The following is a 21,313-nucleotide window of genomic DNA, read 5'->3' on the forward strand; positions in this document are numbered from 1 at the left end:
TCAAGCTAGTTTTACACAGATGAAATTCCAAGAATGATGAAATTCCGACTTCTTCAGCCTGCAATTATATTTTTTGCAACATTTATGCATTTGTACAAATTCTTTTGGCTTTATTCAAACTGCTGAGAAAAAAAATTGAGAGAGTACTGGCAATATCATAATTTAAATTTCAGTATAAGTAAATACATTTTCCTTTATATATTAAACAGTTGTTGATTCAATAACATTAATGTGGCTCTGCTTGCTGCCCCTAGCAAAGGTAATAACCACTGAGATGTAAGAACCACTGGCAAAGACATGTGGTCAGCTTAGATTTTTCACTCAGAACTTTTCTGCAAGAAAATACACATCTTTATATTACAGAATGTTATTTTTGAAAAAGTGGAAATGCTACTGTTGGATTAATTGAAGAAAAATATTTCTCATCTGAACATGTATACATCTTCTCATGATATGAATTATGTGGAAAAACATTAAACCTTCGACAACATTTTTTTTCTTATACATATTCTTATCTTGAATGTGAATTCTGTTTTGTTGGACTCTCCTGCTTAGAACAAAAATTATCCCAACATGCAGAATCCTCGGGTGTGAATGGAATACCAGCTGCAACTAAGTCTTCAAAAGTCAGTATTGTAAACTCTGGATGATTAGCCTCCATGGAATATACCTAGAGAAAATACAAAATAGTATTACATGAATTATTAACCCTCAGTTTTCTCCCTGCAGTCTTTCCTGTCCAGTTTAAACTACATATTATTGAAGAATCCAGATCAATGGACTCAGATCAATGTCACTGTCCCCAGTTTAGACTAGGGGGTAACTAACAGAAGCCCAAAACAGTGCACACAGTTGAAAGAATTTTTTTTCTTTGAGACACAGTTCAGCATAGAGAATTACAGAAATGCCACAGAATCAGTGTTTACAGACAGAAGAAATATCTATAGCAGACATGATTATTTGGGATGATCCTGTGAGAATTTATCCCACTAGAGGTATGTCTGTTCATCTTTTCATCATCAGCAATCACTGGGGTTGTGCATGTACTCGCTTTAAAATATGCATAGTAGAGCATATAAAGGATGTAAGCATATAAAGGATGAAATTAGTCACAGCAGATCTACAATTCTCAGTTTTAAATTTGGGTTAAGCACAGACCAGGATATCAGAGGTATGTGTCAAGGTTTCTGCATTAGCTTTATCACTTCGAAAAAATTGCAGCTGAAAGAAAAAAAGATTTGCTTTTCTGAGCATGCATCAGCGTGCATCTTGCTGTATGTGACTGGCAAGTGTAATATGTTCCAAATAGCAGAGCAAATAGTATAGCTGCATGAATCAGAGACTTTAACTGATTCTTCCAACTCTGGCATTTGCACAAGAAACATTCTGGATGTTTAATATTTGGTAAAAGTCTTCAGATCTATTCTACAGTGATTCTGTGCTTTTTTTTTTTTTGATATAGGTTGAAGGTATATTTAAGCTTTTGAGATGTGAATATTAGTACTTGCTAATGAAGACAGGCGAGTAAATGGATGAAACAGCAAAAAAATCTGTTCTCTCTGCTTCACTGTTTGAGCAGTAAGCTACAGCTAGGAATACATGGAGAAACAGTAAAATGGGTTGTGTTTGCTGTAACTGCATAGCAAAACTCTGGAAGCTGTCCAAACGCAGATTGAAAACAAAAATTAATTGAGCTGCCTGTCACTTTATAACCTCACACAAGTGGCATGGTGTTGACACATTCCTGCTCATCTGGCATTTCAGAAATGAGCTAAAGCTGCAGAAACTGTCCGAAACCATGACATGGTGAATGCATACCGAAAAGGAGCTAAGCCTCTGAGGTAAGCATGTATGCTGTTAGTGAATTTGGTCTGAATTTGAGTATACGTCTGCCTGAAGGCAATCATGTTCCGTCTGAATTTATCAACTCCAGTGAATTTTAGCAAATCATAGACCAAAAGATGCTTTATAGCAAACAAGAGTAAGGAATTATTACAAACTCACTGTCACCTTCTGGGGAGACTTGCCTGAAATCAGATATGGGTCTAGATCTAGGCAAGAACACAAATAAGTGCTCTTTCTGCTCAAGCCTAAGGAAATCAAGAGTAGACATTCCTAACATTGTACAGAACTTAAATCATACTTTATAGAAATGATTGGACCTCCTGATTGTTACAAACACTTGCTATCAAATTCAGTTTTGTGAACTTTGCTATCAAATTTAGGAAAGCTTTGTGAAAGCACATCCTGCAAGCAGAAGAAGGCTATTTAGGCAGAAGCCTGTAGCCTTCAGAGCTACTGACCGTCTTTTTTTTAAATCCAGTCTCCAGTAGGAGGATTAATAAACAGCCCCACTGTGAGCTTTCTTTTTAATCCAAACAATAGCAGCTGAAAGGTCTGCCTCACTGATTTTTCTGGGAAGGCTCAGACTTCATGAACATGACAAACGTGTACATGACTGCTCACATCCTCACATCCAGAATCTGACCCTTTTTTCCATAGTTCCTGGCAGAGCCCTTCTAGCTAACTAACAGAAAACAAAAACTTGTGGTTTTTTTTTTTTTTTTTGCTTTTTTTGTTTCTCTGTTTATTTTTTGGTGAACAAATTATGCCACTGACCAACCTGGCACCTTTTCACACTTTCTTTGGTTGCGACTTATGAAGTTGCCTCAAATTTGACTTCTATTGCTATTTTCATAACCCAGGTCTCTGTTAAATAACACAAACTCCTGGAAAATTTCTGTTGATCCATTCAATAAAGAGATTAAATGGAATAAAAAACAAAGAATGAACAACACTGCTGTTTTTCCTGTCTCTTGGTTGTTTTTGTTCACCTCTACTGACAATAAGGACTTTGAGACATGGATCTGCTCTGAGACACACACACTAAAAATCTGCTGTTCAAATCAACATGAGGATGTGTCATACCAGTTTAGCAGCCTGGGTCGGTTAACTGTCTTCCTTTCCCTCTCAAAGATAACCCATGTGAGTACTAACAAGCTATGAAAAAAATTCCTTAATCTTCTCTTGAATAAGCACACTAGACACTAACACATACATTCTAGATTTGACTTTGTTACTGTCCTCTGAAACCATCTCATTCCAAGTCCTCTTCTGAAAAAGGCACAGCAGAACTAAAGCTAACAGTTCAGTAACAAGCTGATTAATACTGTGCCCCAGATAATCTCTCGGCCTTGTCCCTATAATCAAGATAACAAAGTTTCAACTACAGCATTAAGACTGCAAACTAAGGTTCAAGTGATTAGTTACGAAAACCTCCAAAAGTTTCACGACGCCTTACATGGGGATGCCTCTGTCCATATTCTTCCTGTTTGCCAAGAGCCACTGCAACATGATGACTGTTGTCTAACCGAGTTTCCTAGGAAAGATGAAAAACAACAATGTAAATATATATACTTTGTTTCCAGCAAAAACATGGTTACAATGTGGAACCAAAATCCAAACGGACTTTAGAATAATCACATTCATGAGGAAACAGCAGATTTTCTGGAGAGATCAAGGATGTTCATACATGAACAACTTATCAGGACTGAACTGGTTACTATTGGTCACCATGATCCCACCTAACTGTAGACATTTATATGCAAGTTTATCAGCTTAGTTTTTCTTTACTCTATTTTAGTTACCTATTTTTAGATTACATTAATTGTGAACTTCTGATGAAAGATTTCTTGAAGAGCAAGTATAAACTTAAATTACTCCCTCACTTTCAGCTTCAGACATCACACAAGATCACCACTTCAAACTTCTGATGCAGCAGACTGAGCACAGGTCTGTGTCAATATAGAGCAGTTTTCTGCAAATATATACTTAATTATTAAGCTGTAAGTTGTAGCTATTAAGCTTCTCCTGCTCTGCTTCTTACCCCCCACAAAATGGGGAGCATACTTCATCTTTAAGAACTCATTTTAAAGAAGTTACTTTCAGAAGAAATTGGTTTTATGTATTGCTTTTGAAGAATGATTATTCAAATTACAACTGTAAACATTATTTTTTAAATAAAAACAGAAATGTTTTCCTTTTTTATTATCCAAAAACGCTCACATTTCTGTGTGATCTTTTGGAAATGGAAATCAAGAATAGTATTTCTTTAATTAGAAAATTGAAGCAATCGAGTGTCACCAATTCTGCAAATCAGTTTAGATAACAGACATATCAGCTACCAGAGCGGATTCTTTTCTGAGACAGAACCTCCAATTTTTACTTGAGAAATTCCCTGACCACACCACATTATTACCAAAAGAAGGCTCTACAATGTACTTTTTCCTTAGAAGAGAGCGATTTTTTCCCTTTATTTTTTAACCTAAGAAATATGCCTTTTAAAGCAATGCTGTGAATCTGCAGTAACCTTCTCTACAGTTCCTCTACCATATAGGGTCTCCAAAGATTTCAGTTGCAAATATGCCATTCTTGTCATCTGTTTCACACAGACTGGGATTCACAAGATGCTCACTCAGGCCCCTCAACCCAGACCAGACAAGACAGCTGCTGCTCTGGGTCCATGTATCAGGACAGACATAAGTTTGAGGGACCAGAGCGGCACATGTGTGCAGGCAGAGAGGTGCTGGGCTGGCAGAATACATGTCTTTACTTTGATCTCTTCAGCACCTAAATTCTGCCTATTTGACATAAATATCATTTAGCAGTGATCTTTATTGCCCTCATCTCCCTTGAAACAACAACAAAAAATTTTGGGAGTTTATGTTGGTTTATCTTGCTGCAAAGTGTTAGAAAGAAAATGACTATTTCAGTTCTGGCTATACTGGGAGAAATATTTCATACTCATGAGAAAAACAAACCTAAACTATAAGCTGTATTTCATACAGCTGCAAAAGCAATATATGTATTTACTAGGAAATATTTTAGCAAGCTTTCTATTCCTTTACTATGGAAGATTGGAAAGAAGCCAAGAAGAAGGACTTTGCCCTCAAGCTGGGTGAAAGCTAATCATTTGTACATATCATATACATTTCTAGAACTTCCTAGAGAAAAAGATTTCCTATGAAAATCAGCTGTTTGATCAACAATTGATAAACAGTATCTGCCCAAGAAAACAGTGGAGTCACAACCCCTGGCAGTGTTCAAGAAACGTGTGGATGAGGCACTTAGGGACATGGTTTAGCAGCCATTAGCCACATGGTGGGGATGGGCTTATGGTTGGACTCGATGGTCTTGAAGGTCTTTTCCAATTCCATACTGATTCTATGATTCTAATGTAGGTAGTTCTAGAGAGGCAGATTTTTGTGTTTGTCTATACTGTCAAAATCTAGATAAAGTTTTTATCACTTCATTTTCCCTCTTCTTTCATATTTTGGGTGTCCTAGAGCTGAAAGACTAAAGATATTAAGCACATGGAAGAACAAATTCAACATTGGCCTACATTTTGTAGTTAGAAATCTGAAAACAATTGTGTTAGTTTTAAACTTATGCTTATGAAATGAACATATGCCTTACATCTTGTCTGAACAACTGACTGATAAACATACTACAGATAACTTAAAAGTATTTTTGTCAGCTCAAAGTTGCATTTAACAAGTGACTCATTGGATAACCAAAACTGTTTCCCTGCAAACAGGGATGCCATCTAATAGTTACCTAATTTAGGAAGCTTTACTTCATTTGCTTTACATATTCCCTGTGCTTTAGAGGTCATAAAACAACTCTCAGGATCTTATGACAAAGAAACTGTGTCCTTCATCTTACCTTCAACTACTTCAAAGAAAATTAAGAGCCCCCTCCCAAAATATGGGAGGGTTCCTTCCTGGCCTCTGCTCTTGGCCAGCAATAACTGAGGGTATGGTGTGTAACAAATCTTAAAACTCACCTTGCTTCCATACTCATATGGAGATACTGGTACAAGAGCTAATAAATTAAATTCAACTTATTACATAGAAATAGATGATAAAACAAGAGGAGAAGGACAATTTTATTTTTTTTAATTATACTTCCCTGTAAAATAGAAAGTATGTAACAGATCTTTTTTTCCAAGCATGACCACAATGTCACTTGAGTTGCTCTAGCTGTTGGCATGTTGAGAGCTGTAGCAACCTCATTTTCCAAGGCACAGCAAAATGACATGTATTAGATTCACATCATTCTGACTCGGTCATTCCATTACTTTGTTAAATACCGAGAACAATTACTAGGTATGTTTCAAATTGACTCAGGTAATCCCACTTTGGAATACATATTCTGGAATTAATGTGTTTGGGTAGAGACAATCCAAGCAAATACTACCCCCCCCCAAAAAAAAAAAAAAAAAAAAAAAAAAGCCCACAGCGATTTGCATAGCAGCAGTGATGCCAGCTTGATGCCAACTGAGTGAAGTTTAGCATAAATGAGATTGCCTAATAACCTGGCAGTATCAAAACTGACGTAGGCTCCAAAGCAAAGGTGTGCCTACCTTTAAAAGGAGATCTAATAAGCGCTGTTCAACTATGCTTTCTGATCAGCTACACAAAGTTGGGAATAATAAGAAAAAGCCAGCAATACACTCTTAACATAACATTTTGCATATCAGTAATCAGGGTTTGCTCCATATATCAGATCTCCTATAAGCATATATTACGTACATACCTATATATAAATCTTGCCATAATTGTTAGTGGCAAACTTCATTTTCATTGAAATTAACAAGTACTTTATTCTGTATAATTCTTTCCTTCAAAGTAGTAAATGAAGCATTCTCCTTAAAAATGAAAAAAAAAAGAAAAAAAACTCCAAACGCTGAGATAACGTGATTTTAATGAGCTTATCTCTCTCTTTGATCATCTCCTATCACAAAGATATAAACAAATCTGAAAAATAAGACTGCCAAAGCATGACATTTTTCATTTGATAGAAAAAGTTCAAGTGAACTCAGTAAAATATACAATATTTTTCTTGTGTCTTGTGTCTTGCACATAAGTAACGTGCAGGTGATTCTCAATGATTTTTCCCTGGTGACTCTCCTAGATTTCTCAGTTTTACTGTTTTCAGTAACAAGTCATTTCAAGAGTTTGCCCATGGGTAAATAAATAGGAATATTTCCTCTAATCAAAGAAAAATGACTTCTGTATGCAGAAAAAAATGGGGCACAAAATTAAAACAAACTTTGGAGAAAGGGAGTGTATTTATATGCACACACACATGCACACACAAAAAAGTGATGAAAAAGTAAAGCAGCAGTTAATCTTAGGCTGGAGATTGATAATTGAAAAATTATTTTTTCAATTTATTTTTAATTATTGTCAATATTTAGATTAATTTATACTCAACTGAGCTAGCATATTGATAGAACTTGATAATAAATCCCTTCTCTGAAATACTGTAACCTGTTTGGAAAGGTGTGCTGCTTAGAAGTAGAGGGTGAGCCTGAGAGGACACTTTTCTAAGAAAAATATTTAATTAAGATCCAAGGAACAAGTAGGAGCTTGTTCTACTAGAAGTTACTGAGGTGTATGGAAAAATAAAATAATTATAAAGCTTTTAATAATACAGGGAACTATTTGCATCATCATCTTTTGCATCAGCATCTATTTTAGTCAACCTTTCACAGATAGGATTTTAAAGATGGAAATTAGGCATTCCAGCAGTCAACTAAGAGAGGTAGCTGCCTCCTTGACAATGATATAATATTAATGCAGAAGATATTATATTACAAGACATGTCACAATCTTTTCTAAGATTTTCGTCACTAGCACATAAATCTAACTAGTAAATTTCATGACATGCTCAGTTCCTAGAGAGTACTGGCAACATAAGCAAGAAGGTTGATTTAGCATGGCTAGGATTTTAAAACAAACAGCAATCCAAATGTGCTTAGAGCTGTCCAAAGGAATAAACTATGAAGAGGTCAACTTCTGATAAATCAAATGTTATCGGTACTCTCAACCTTGTTTATTCCACACATACCATATGTATATGTATACTTTGTCTACTATAAAAATCAGGCATATACGAAAAAGTTGTCATTAAAACAAGATCTACCAGAACAGCTGTCTACAACATCATACATGTTCTCAAAATATAAACATTTTAACTGTGAGCTACACATACTGAAAATACTCTTAACTATTTTGTGCAAGAGAACTGCAAGGTTAGGTATACTTGGCATGGCAAGTCAGCTATACACCTGCTGTACGAAAATTAAGGCAGCGATAGGCACAGATTGGAACAATTTTACAAACGATTTAAAACCCAAAACATTTTTTTTTCTCCTTTAAGTGGTTAACCAAATGTCTCCGGAGTTTAAAGAACTGTCCTCATGCCTTTCACCTTGCTTTCTTAGGGTGATTAAATAATATGTAATCATAATATCTATGAATTAATTTTCTCCACATTATCATTTTCTGACTGAGGGATAAATGTGGGTAGGTGTGTGTGTGTGTGTGTGTGTGTGTGTGTGTGTGTGTGTACACGCGCACAATCAGACAGAAGACTGAGCACAAATTGGGGTCCTAGTCACACAGAAGTGAGATTTTGTATCCATCTATCCTCATGGAGAGCAGCCAAAGTACAATATAACACAAACATGCCAAAGCATATTCAGTTCCTTGTACCTACCAGCAAGGAGAAGCAACAACAGGAACTGGAGATGCTTACTGAATTTCAAACCTTTAACATAAACCCTAACTTATGGAGAGCTTGAAAATTTCAGACACCATTCAGAAGTCAGCCATGAAACTAACTGCTTCAGTTAAATTTCCTGTGCTGCCAAGAATGAATTTCACCGAGTTCAAAAAAGAAAATTCGTTGCAATTATTATTTTTGTGATCAGGTATGATGAATATTTTTTAATGCTACAGATTTTTGTTCTGTTCTGACATATGCCTTTTCTATAGGTTATACAGGATAAAGGTGAAAGTTGCAGTTAAAAATGAAATATTCAATTCAACTATAAAGTTCAGATTGAGACTAGTCATTGCTGTTCAAAATCTAAAGATCTCTTACCTCAAAAGTCCATTCTTCTTCTTCATCTCCATCCAGCAGCATTTTTGTCTCCTGATATACTTTTCCTATTTCCAGTTGCAATGGAGATACATTAAATTCAATTCTTTGCAAGTTGAAGCCAATTCCAACTCCAATAGCTTTTAAGAAGCTCTCCTTTAGGGCCTGTAAAGAGCAAAAAAAAGACGATATCTTTTAGTCATACTGACTGTTTCTAATGAAACTAATTTATTAACTTTACTACTGAACAGAGACTGAAGGACAAATGAATTTAAGAGGCACTTCTCTGTAAAAGTGAGGGCAAACTGATGTAATTATCAAGAGGAAAAAGTATCCGCACTGCCAGTACCTAACTCACTGCATTATAACAAACTCGAATTACTAAAGGGCACATACAGTTAGGAACCTTCTTGCTTTGTTCTGACATGCATTTAAAACTAGTTGTGAAACCTCTATAAATGTCAGCTTAGAATATTCCATTCAAATATATTCTGACATTTAAAAGATAATCTCCACTTGATCACATAACTTCAAAAGTATACAATTTTACCATCATGAAAATAACAATACATCAAACCACCATTAGCAAGTTATAGTTCTGTAGTCTTAGAAAGAAAAAAAAAAAAAAAGTATTACCCAGTGTCGATGAAACATATCCAGCTGCATCCATTCATTATTCATAGACTTGATTACACCCCACTCTGCCTCAGTAAACTGTCGATTCATAATGCGAAAAAAATTTGGTATTGAACTACTACCTGCAAATTAGAAGATATTTACATAAATTTTAATGGTATAATAAACAAAATACCTCATGATATTTCTCCAAGAAATAGCTCACTCTTAAGAAAAAATATTATGAATCAACTCTGTTCTAAAATATAAACTTACACTATACGGCTTGAAAGCCATGAGCAGATACCAGTGACAATTCAGGACAAAGTGAGTCTTAAAAAAAAAAAAAAAATCCTACAGCAGAAATACAACATAAATGTTTAAAAAATGAAAGTCAAAGATATTTCATGTTTTTCGCATTCTCAAAAAAACACAGAATTTAACCAGTGCTGACTTTATGATCACGGCCAACTACAAAAAGTACCTGATTCAGTCCTCTGCACTCCACTGCTTATCTAATAACATTTTATAAAACAGCATGCTGTCTATCAGAATTCATTGAGCTGTTCTGCCTCCTGCCTCTGTGTGTTGGGGATATGAAAGAAAACTTTTTTTGTTTTTTTTTAAGAGCAGGTAGCAATACAATCTCCCAAATTGATTCTATGCACAGTAAGTCATTTGGACTTAATTAACAAAAGAAATGGCAGAGAGATATGTCCATGATCACATAAATAAAAATATTTAGAAAAACAAAACAAAAACAACAAGCAAAATCTCAGACACTTAGGTTAAATTTAAAGCTTCCCTAAGAATCAGCCCAGTGCCGTGTTTCTGCAGCAGCTCTTTAGGGGCAATTACACTTTTCACCACTGATCTCCAACTACTTTTCAGAAAATACAAAAATTTTTTCGGTTAAACTGATCAGCTGGAAGCTGACTAACCTCACACTTGACTAACTACCTATGGCCTACACCATTAATGAGCACATCACGCAATCTGCCCAAAATCTGAAGAGAAGCAATTCCACATAACAAGAGAAATACATTGACAGGCTGTGCAGTGCTCTTACTAAAACAGCAGCAGCCACATTTGATCCAAAACAGTTCCTCCCCTTCCAACACCACAGAGTTTCCACAACTCATCACTACATTATTGCTTCATTCAGAGAGTGAGTCTGTTTCCAGATCTGTCACTGGTTCTGAGTGACCAGGGCAAATAATTTCCTTTCTTCATATCTGCATACCCCATCTTACACCAAGGATAAGGTTACTAACTCTTCTTTATAAAGTGGTTTCCTTCCACAGGTATCACTGTACTGTTAGAAAAAATGCATTGGCAGCAGTAACGAGTGATCTGAATGAATTAAGGTCACACTAAAGAACACATTTGCGCTTTCAGGCGATTTCTTTTTCCTTTCCAGATCATACTACAAAACATAATCTGACAAACTGCACACATCCTAAAACACATGGCAGTGAAGTTTTGGTGATGTCCTCAATTTCAGTTATAGATTATAGTGAAGAGAACGTCTTGAAAGAAACATTTTGCTGACAGTTGCGGCACCCAGTTAATGGCATCATCCACAACAGTGAGGACGGGACTGATCTTCTGTTCAGCAGAAAGTGATGATACCAGAGAAGAAAGACAACTGTAACATCAAGAGCGTTTTGATGGATAACCTAGTAGGTGAAATATCCATCTACTTAGACACTCAACTTCCTTCAAGATAAGGGAAAAAGCATCCCACGTTGTTCACTTTGGAGGGAAGATTATTGCTGAATTCAAACAGCCCATTTTATTATTAAATAACTGCATTAACAGCTCAAACTCTCCTAAAATTCAACTGAAAGCTGTGGGTTTTTCTCTTCTCAGCTATTTTTTTTTTTTTAAAGATGGTGAGCAATGGTCTCCATACATAGTTGGAACTACAGGCCTAGAAACCTAACCTTGAAACATCCAATAATTTCCTATCAGAGCCCTATTGTTCTTAGAGTTCTCCTGTTATTTTCTTTCAATAATCCATGGTATTCATACCACCAGAGAAGACTTCCAACACCTAGAAATGCCTCACTGCATACTCACTGAACTATCCAGTACACAAACCCATGCACCAATGCCTTTTCACTTCTTATTCTTTTTTTGTCTTCAGATTTCTTCACCTGTGCAGCTACCCTTTCTGATATGCTCTTAACGTCCATTTTCAAGTTTCCACTTTGCTTCCCTCTCCCCTGTACCTGTCACCACTTCCTGACTCCGGGAAGCTCGGGAAGAGCTTTCCCCAGCACTGTCCCTGCTCCCCCGCTCCGAGTCTCCCTCTCAAGACCGCTCAGTTGCTTTGCTCTCAGGTGTAAATGGCCCTGACAAGCTGAGCCTTGAATACCCCTCGCAAGGGAGATGGCAGCACTTCTCTGGGCAATCTATTAACAGCCCAAACAGCCCACACACAGTTGTTTTCCACTGAATAAATTGGTCTCTTACCCAGACAGAATTTCCCCCGAAGCTGCTTGCTCCCCCAGCCTCTTGCTCCGCACACCCTTGCAGAGAGGCCCGTCTCCTCCGCCCGCCCCTGCGGCTGCCTCCTGGCGAGGGGAGCCCTCCGATGAGGTTCTCCCCTCTGAGGCCTTCCCCTCTCCACGTTCAAAAAACACCAACTGACTTCTATCAGCTTAGCTTCATACGGCAAGTTCTCCAGCCCTCCAAACCATCTTGATGGCCTTTCACTAAAGCTTCTTCAACTTTTAAATGTCTCACATAAACTGGGGAGTGAGAGGTGCCAAAACTAGAAACAATAGATAGTTTTCTTTTCGATACCACCTTTATATTTGGCTTCTATTCTGAGATAAAAAGCTCCAAACCCACTCACCTCCATGATTTACAAAAGTTCCTTCTCAAAGGATGAGAAAAGTTACCATATAGCAATTATTCAGTTAGCTTTAAATTTGAATTTCTAAATTAACTCCCACTTCCTGACCTGCTTCAGAAATAAACTTACTTTTTAATAATTATATAGATACTTGGAGTTGTCAACTGCTACTTTAAGGCACTAATAATTATTATTACAACTAGGAAAATACACTGCTAGAAAGAAGCTGACTAGGTCTCTAAACTATAATGTATCAGCTTCTTTATAAAGCAATCTAAGCATTTAAATTAATGGTTTCATCATTTTAAAACAAATTATTAATTTTAACAAAATATACGCAGCAAAAATATTTTTGTTTTACAGACACAATGAAATTTTCTTCTAGAAAGTAGCAAAAGAAATCAAGGGCTTTAAAACAGTGTTTAGAAAAAAAGGAGGCAGGTCAAGTTTAATTTCACCTATGCTGTAAGAAATGATATGCTATAGAAGGTAAGAAAAACAACCAATTCCAAATTAATTTCTTAAAAATTATCTTTTTTCCTTAAATTGGGCACAAAAATCTTAATATAGGAACTCTCTTGGTTAAGATGAGCTTTCTGCCTTTAACAAGAGAGATAAATCTTACTTTTGGGGACACTGCAATTCATTACTTCATTAATAAACCAAACTCTAGTTTACAAACTAATTGAATTGGACTATTAAAAATAAGGAGCTTTAATGATGCCTGCATGCATTTTTTAGAGCCAATGGTTATTTTTGATATTTAATCATATACAGTATAGTCTCTAGACCTGATTATTAGAAAAATAGAGAAAGAAAAAAAAAATCTGTTCTCATTTACAATTTCTGATTTCCTTAATCAATTAGAAGCAACACTTAACATAAATTCTTAGCTAGTTTCTTCAGCCCAGTCAACACATCAGCATATCTATACTTGTAACATTAGTTTAATAATCAGGTATCTGTCTCTTTTAGGAAAACATTAGATGCCAATTGCTGCAACAAGAGTCATCAAAATGCAAGGATAAAACTTAAAACACTTAAGGTAAAGCTAAGACACTGAGAAAAGTACACTGGAGAACAATCTGATTTGACATTTCTTCCCAAGTCAAGAAATCTCTATGGCAAAAATGAAAAGCATTAATTAAAAAGGAATTACAAGTTCAAAAAATTGAAGACAGGTCCTAAACAAAGGACTCATAGCAACTGCTTAACTCAGATGAAGGCGTGCTTAACTGCTCAATTCCAATCTTAGGTTGTGATTGCCTCCGCTCCACTCCCCCCCACCAAAAAAAGTATAAAGTTTGTACCTGGCTGGAAAAAGCTGTCCTCCATTAACGCAGCTGAATATGATAATTTCCTTCTTCAGATAAGATTTGAATACTCTGATTCGTGTGGGACATACAAAGCTTTACATAAAGTATCCTGTCATTGTGTTATCTCTCTACTTAAAAAAAAGAATTTGGGCAGGTATTTTTTGGTCAAATTAAACTTCTGAAATTCACATACAGAAATCCTACCATTTCATGTCTTTTAATAAACTCTCCTCACATAAATCTGAAATATTAATGAGAAAAGCTAATTTCACTGCTTGTCAGATACTCGAGTATGGAACCGAGATTACAGATTTCAGCATCGAAGTAGGAATTATGCAACAGGTTAAAAAGAAGGTAGACCGATTATGAAGGATTATAAATAAGCTGTTAATTTACCAATCTTTGTAATTGCATCTAAGTGAAAATACAGTGTTACCGTTGGGAAATTCACTGGTATAACAGAAAAGGTCTAGAACTTCAGATTTTTTTTTTAAAATACTCATCATAATCTTTATTAATATATATTTCATAAGTCTCTGCAAAAGAAGCAATTTACATGGTTTAAGTGACTAAAGAACAACATCCTCCACAGTATTAAACCAAGGTGACACTCATTGCAAAAGTTTTTGCCTCTGCTTTAAATGCAAATATGCATTACAAGCTAAGTTGTTTTTTTTTTCTTGCAAGTTAGTACTATGGTAGGAATCTTTCTTATTTTTCTTATCGAAAGTGTTAAAATAATGTGGATTGCCTCTCTGGCAAAATATTGTCTGCAATTCCTCCCATTCATTAACAAATTTACATTAAAAAAATGCATCTTTTCAGAAGTAATTTAAGAGTTCATCTCAAAGTAGCCATTGACCTTGATGACTCTTTAAATACACGCAAAATAAAAGCATAATTTAAGTCAAAACAATACAGAATAATCTATGTAAGAAAGTCAAACATTTTATTCATCTAGAATAGACAAAGCTATTACAACAGTAACCAGATGGGTAACTCCTAAGGAACAATAACATACAGTACCTAAATAAGAAATCTTCCTCTTCTACTCTCACTATGTTATGGTTTTAGTGCAGAATCTGAACCGAAGCAAAGAGATAATAAAAGTGTTGCATCCCCAAGCAACTTTTGCAGACCTTTCTACCTACACTATTAACAATAGAAGGTGAAAGCAGGTCACACGAGAAGCTAATAAGGCCACTTCTTACAGTAGTTTCATTTTTCGGAATTTAATAATGCAGCTAATGGGCATTAAGAAAAGCAAAAATAGGTAGCACTGATTAAGAAGCGCTATAAAATAGTTAGGTGCACTAGGTCTCCTTATGAACATGCTAACATACAATTTAATACCATTTTGCAAACTTGCAGTTGCTTGATGCAACGAAATATATGATCCAGGGATGCAAAACTGGGTGAACAATAAAGGAACGTAAGTAGCAGAATATCGAAGACCAAATTCAAGATTCTGATGGATAGCACCACAGTGTAATAATGTAGCTCTTTGCATTTAAATAAGCATACAGTGCTTAAAAAAAAAAAAAATACTATAATGCACTTCGTCCTTGCAGCTACTCTAAAGGAATGAGATTTAAGTGGGTTTATGCAAACGCCTACTTTACAGAACTATAATTGGGCAACTGCAGAGCAACAGCACCACTCAGTGGAACTTCCAAAAAGCAACACCTGCAAAGGCAAAGTTATCTCATACTCATAGCACAGAAGTAAGAGCAGCTCCAGATAATTCCAGTAAGACAAAACTTTCTCAGAAAAATATTTTATGTTAAAAAAAGCACTAGCAGTAGTTCATGAAACAGAAACTGCATAGAAACAATCAATTAAAAAACAGACTGAACATTGCTTATTAACAATATTACTTTCCCACATTTTTATTATTGCATCTCTTCTCCAAAAATACAAATTATTATTTAAAAAAGGAGGCAGTATAGCCATAAACAAAGGCTGTTGAAAGACTGCAAGATCATATTTTATCGTGCAGAAAGGACCTGGGCGTCATGGTGGACGACAAGTTGACCATGAGGCAGCAGTGTGCCCTCGTGGCCAAGAAGGCCAGTGGGATCCTGAGGTGCATTAAGAAGAGCGTCTCCAGCAGGTGGAGGGAGGTGATCCTGCCCCTCTACTCAGCCCTGCTGAGGCCACATCTGGAGTATTGTGTCCAGTTCTGGGCTCCACAGTACAAGAGGGATGTGGAGCTGCTGGAGAGAGTCCAGTGCAGGGCCACAAGGATGATCAGGGGCCTGGAACATCTGCCCTACGAGGAAAGACTGAGAGAGTTGGGCCTGTTCAGCCTGGAAAAGGCTAAGGGATGTCATCAGTGTATATAAATACCTCAAGGGAGAGAGTGAGGAGGATGAGGCCGGCCTCTTTTCAGCGATGGTCACCATCACTGGATTAGAGGAAATTAGATTAGAGGAAACTGAAGCACCAACAGTTCCACAGGAACTTCAGGAAACATTTCTTAACGGTGAGGGTGACGGAGCACTGGAACAGGTTGCCAAGAGAGGTTGTGGAGTCTGCTTCTCTGGAGATCAAGCACCACAAGCTCTTGCGCAGCCTGGATCACCCCAATAAGGGCCTCACCATGAAAAATGCTCAGAAACGATCTAACTGGCACCACAGTGCACCCACCCACAGTAGCCAGCAGTCAGTTCCCAAGAGGTTCCTTAATTTTGCTGATATCAGTGGAGCTGAATTGATATTAACAAAAAAAAAAAAAAATCCCTGCTTTAAAAAGACTCCTGTGGTTACCAAAAGACAAAAACATGCAAACTGGAGGGGTTTAACCTTACGCAAATCACTTGGCCAAATGCCTAAATGAGGCCACAGCTAAAACTGGTGAATTAGGGCCCCATGTCAGGCACGCCACCTTGTGCAGTAGGACTGAGGGTAAAGAAGGGGAGGTGGACTGAGGGTAAAGAGGGGGAGTAGGACGCAGGGATTAGGGAGAGGGATTAGGACTGAGTGTAAAGAGAGCGAATAGGACCAAGGGTAAACAGGAAAAGTAAGACTTAAGGTAAACAGATGGAATAGGACCCAGTGTAAACAGAGAGAATAGGACTGAGCATAAAGAAGGGGAGTAGGAGTGAGGGCAAATCAAGGGAGTCAGACTGAGGGTAAAGAAGGGCAGTAGGACTGAGGGTAAACAGGGGGAGTAAGACTTAGGGGTAAAGAGGTGGGGGGTAGGACCGAGGGTAAAGGGAAGTTAAAAAAAAAAAGCAGGTTAGGAGTGACAAAATTATAAGAATCTCATAGGTTATTGAAAGTCTTAGAGCTTACAAAAAGTGCCCTTAATTTGCTTTACATTTTCCTCAATACTCTTTCAATATTTTTGTGAAATATTGTTGAAAGGAGGTAGAATTTATAGCTGTTGCTGTCTCTACTTCTTAGCAAGGTCATTTCTGTCATTACCATCCAGATTTCTGTCCTCAGTGTCTGTCTAAACATGGTTTTCCCTGGGAGCGAGACCCCACGTTGGTGCCTTTATCACTCTCTTTATTCCCTCTTGTTCTCCCGCTGCTTTTCAGTGCATTTTTCTCAATTCAACTCTCTCATTCCATCAGTTTATAGAATGCCATCAGTTTACCTCAGAAAGGAAACAAAGCGTGTAGGCCCACTCCTAAGTACTGCTGTTTGATTTTTCTTTTTTTTAATTATGCACTAATTGTTTTAGATATTCATAACATTTGTTTTAAACAGTATTTTGATATGTAGAAGGCACACAAAGTCAAACTGTCAGTGATCTTGCCATGTGTTCCCCTAAATATCTACTAGGCAGGAGTAGGGTGAAGGTCAAAGGTGACTTGGAGATCTTCAAAACCCAGCTGGATGCCACCCTGTGCCACATGCTCTAGGTGTCCCTGCTGGAGCAGAGGGGTTGGACTAGATGATCTCTACAAGTCCCTAACTTTAAGGATTCTGTGATCTGTACCATAACGACATATAACTACATTAGAATTTGCAAACCTTTCTATAAAAGAATTACATAACGTGGAAGAAGAATCAGCAGGGGCTGACACACTTCTGGCAAGCTTATTTCTTACACATGTAACAGCAAGCATTAAAATTCTTCTCATTAGCAGAGGGCAAAAGAGATGTGCTGTACACAGGCTATTGATGGCTATATTATGTCAGAAGGAGAGACTCTGGTAACTACAGAACTTAATGAATTGGGAACATAACCCCAGAATTTTAGGATTGCATTTTTTTGTGCTGCGTGCTCCCCTGTATATACGGAGGAGTTGGTCTCCATGAATGCAGACTGGGGATGCCCCAAGAGCCCCGGTTTCTGTTACCACTTTGTGCTTTGATCTCTGTGATAGGCAAGAGGCAGCAGTGGGTAAAGCAGCACGAGAGGCCTCACGTCCAGGAACCCAGCAGCCTGGGGCTGCCACAAGCCCATGTTAGACTGGTCGCCTGGGCACCCGCTGTCGCAGCCCTGCTTCGCTGCAGAAACCTCAGCTTAATGCTCTCACCCAGTCTTTGGAATCGTTAACATCTCTTGCACAGTCATCGCTATTCTTCTAGGGTAAAAACCCTGAAGTCAGTTTGCTGCAGAGGTCAAAGCAGAACTTTGTCTCCCCAGCTCATACTCCCAAGTTGATGCCACGCAGCTGCTGAGGGCACCTGCTCACAGGCTGAGCTGGCACCACCTCCTCTCCAGATGGAGCTCAGGGCTGCTGCCATCAGCAGTTTTAGGAAGCACTGGCAGAAGCTTCCCTTGCTGGTCAAGACCTTAGTTGAATATTGCATCTCTGCTTTCATAAGCTAAAAAAAATAGTTGTTTTGCCTCTTTTCCTGTTAGGTGAGATTAAACTTGCCCTGATGCCAACATCTCCTTCAAACAACGTAATTTTGCTGTTCAGAAACCATAGGACACCTAACCAGACAGCGGTATTACTACAGCAGAGTGGCAACCAGAATATCATAGGAAAAATACCTTATATTCATGTTACCAAAGTTTAGCCTGTTAAAGCCAACAAAAAAGCAAGCAACAAGACGTATGGAGTGCGTGACTGGCTCCACATCTCCTACAACAGCCAGGATTAGAGGCTGAAGAAAGGATATGAGCAGCTACGAGGTAGAAGAACCTCAGCCTGTTCTGAAAGAGCCTCCAGAATGAGTAGCAGACCAACGTGTATCAGGTTAGCCACTATTTCAGTGTTTTAATGTGTTATTAAAGTGTTATTTCAGTGCAGGTAACAAGAAAGGAATAAGGGAGAAATCAGGATAAAATACAGAACAAAGGAAGTGGTAGACATGTAAGTCAGATAAAGCTGCAGTCAACATATTTTTTTTTCTATTAACCAAAGAACTAATTAAATATTCCTTTACAAGCTGAATGCCTTACATTTGAAATTGGAAAAATACTTCAGAAACCTATTTCTAAATATAAATGTAAAATCCTGGACAAACTGAAGATTGTGCAGAGATTTTCTGAGAGACTATCTGTTACTGTCCCTCCTGCTTTAACACTCATGAAAATTCTAAGAATCTGTTTGTAAGAAGTTATAGATCTCAGTAAATTATAAATCTCAGTATGCTTCTCCTTTAATTTAGTCATGCATCAATGAATATTTGTGAACCAAAATCATGTTCATATAACTGTGTTTAGAATACTTTTTGCTACCGTTCTAATCTACTCTTTGGCTTGAAGTTTGCTAGTATAAACAGGTTAGCTTTAGTTTCATACAAATAAATAAACCAGTATCTGTGTAGCCTGTTATCAAGGGGGATTTTCTAGTGCTTTTCAGCTCCTGGGAATCTCCTCTCCCTGAAGACTCCTGCTCGAGCAGTGTCCTTCTGCCCCTACGTGGCTGCAGGGCCAGGCCTGGTGCTGACCCTGCCCACACTTAGGGGATGAGGGAGGAAGATTTGAAGTCAGAGGGTATAAAGTTCTCACAGGGACAAAGTTGACAGTCCCTTGTTGCAAAACCATACCTGCTTTTGCCTGCCTTAACAGCTAGGCAAAGATGCAATTAAAATATCTTGTGAGTTTCATAGAAGGAGTCATACCTTTATTTTCCCTGGTTCTGCTTTTCTAAATTGCAAATATATCTGTATCTGGCATTACAGAAATCCATAGACATACACTAGAAAGTATGTATAGCAAAAAAAAAAAAAAAAAAAAAAAAAAAAAAAAAAAAAAAAGCAAATATGATCTGTTCCTAAATTCCCAGGACCCAGCAGGACACAGATTGGGTTTTAGGGAAACTTTAAAACGCTCTGCACTTAAAAGCTACAGAATTTACTTTAGTAATACCATTACCTGGCAAACTAGTCTTCATAATATCGATGCCAACTTGAAGCTCAGGTTCAGCTGCAAGAACTGCATAATCCCCTTGATGGGAGACATTGAAGTTGTAATTTGAACAGGTCCTGGGTAGGTCATTTGCCAGGAAAGGTTTTCCTTTTGATGTCCTTTGCAAGCATATTTCATTCCATGGTATATGCAGCTTTTCTGCAATTAATTTCCTTATCAGCAGACGGCCAGCCTATGGAATAACAGGGATTCACACAAAAACTTTATGTTATGAACCGAGAAGTATTTGCAGTTGCTAGAAAACCACTTACCTAAAAATGGTTTGCTGCTATTACTGCCAAGACAGAGTAGTACTATATTTTAGTAAATGTATCAAACTTTTTACAAAAGACCTTTCCAAATAAAACTCCCCCAAACAGTTTACCAGACTTGCACATATTTGAAATTACTATTAGCAACAGACTCCACTCAGTACAAGACCCAATGAAAAAAGCCTCAACCTACAAAAGCCATAAAAATTAGCTCCCTTCCCATCTCATTTAATCACCCAGGATACTTTACAGCACAGTGGCCCAACATCAAATACTTTTTAAACTATACTGAAGAGTAAAAACTTAATCAAGACCTTTCTTTACAGTGACACAGGTACTAGTTATTTCACTAATGGAATATTGACGAAGAGCTAAAAAATGACTAACTATGATTGACTGACCAGAAACATGTGTTATTGCCACAGTTTTATGTCACAGTTAAAACCTAAATAAATCACGCAGAGGGCTCTGGGTGAACCCGGTCACACTTTCACAGCGCACGTCACCCCGCTATGATCTGCGGCACGGTGTTTTTGCTCCTAGTTTCTACCCCAGGCCCAGGACACTTTCGGGGTCACTGCGGGCCACAAACACCCCGTTTCTCCCCCCACCCTCCCACCACCGGGGCGGCCGGTAGCCCCGCCCGTGGGACCATCCCGGAGGTGGGGAAGGACCCGGCCCCGCGCCGCCCCCTCGGCGGGTACCAGGGCGGCTTTGGCATCGCGGGCGAAGACGAAGCGGCCGAGGCGCTCGCGCTCCTCGCGCTGCACGAGCCGCACCGCGAGCAGCCACTCATCGCGCCGAGGCCGCCAGGCGCCGCACGGGAAAGCCCAGCGCACGCTGCCCATGGGCCTCGTTCTCGCCCCGCCCCCCAGCGCCCCAGCCAATCCGACAGCGCAGCGCAGCATGAGTGACAGCGGGTGCGCCCGGCGCCGGCCTATCACGGGAAAGGCGGTGTCTGCGGCGGAGCTGCGGCTGG

At 38.2% G+C, this 21,313-nt stretch overlaps 1 protein-coding gene across 1 annotated transcript; it reads right to left on the reverse strand.

Annotated features, from left to right (window-relative positions):
• Positions 1-465: 465 nt before the first annotated feature.
• Positions 466-21,182, reverse strand: AASDHPPT (aminoadipate-semialdehyde dehydrogenase-phosphopantetheinyl transferase). The gene is made up of 6 exons (XM_010222242.2): positions 21,039-21,182; positions 20,030-20,255; positions 9,586-9,707; positions 8,953-9,114; positions 3,302-3,379; positions 466-670 (listed from the first exon to the last, which is right to left on the reverse strand). Exons 1-6 carry the CDS (start codon positions 21,180-21,182, stop codon positions 512-514), a joined length of 891 nt encoding a protein of 296 aa, XP_010220544.2. The 3' UTR covers positions 466-511.
• Positions 21,183-21,313: the final 131 nt, after the last annotated feature.

The sequence above is a fragment of the Tinamus guttatus genome, unplaced genomic scaffold, assembly GCF_059628265.1.
Source record: "Tinamus guttatus ecotype Peru unplaced genomic scaffold, ASM5962826v1 Tinamus_guttatus_pri_ptg000150l, whole genome shotgun sequence".
Taxonomy (NCBI): Eukaryota; Metazoa; Chordata; class Aves; order Tinamiformes; family Tinamidae; genus Tinamus; species Tinamus guttatus.

Bases quoted from the DNA above. Each gene is read 5' to 3' on its own strand.
- AASDHPPT (XM_010222242.2), bottom strand. From the start codon at position 21,182: ATGGGCAGCGTGCGCTGGGCTTTCCCGTGCGGCGCCTGGCGGCCTCGG. The intron at 20,256-21,038 runs GTACCCGCCGAG...GTTATTCCATAG, and splicing joins GCGATGCCAAAGCCGCCCTG to GCTGGCCGTCTGCTGATAAG. The intron at 3,380-8,952 runs GTAAGAGATCTT...CATCTTTCCTAG, and splicing joins AAGAAGAATGGACTTTTGAG to GAAACTCGGTTAGACAACAG.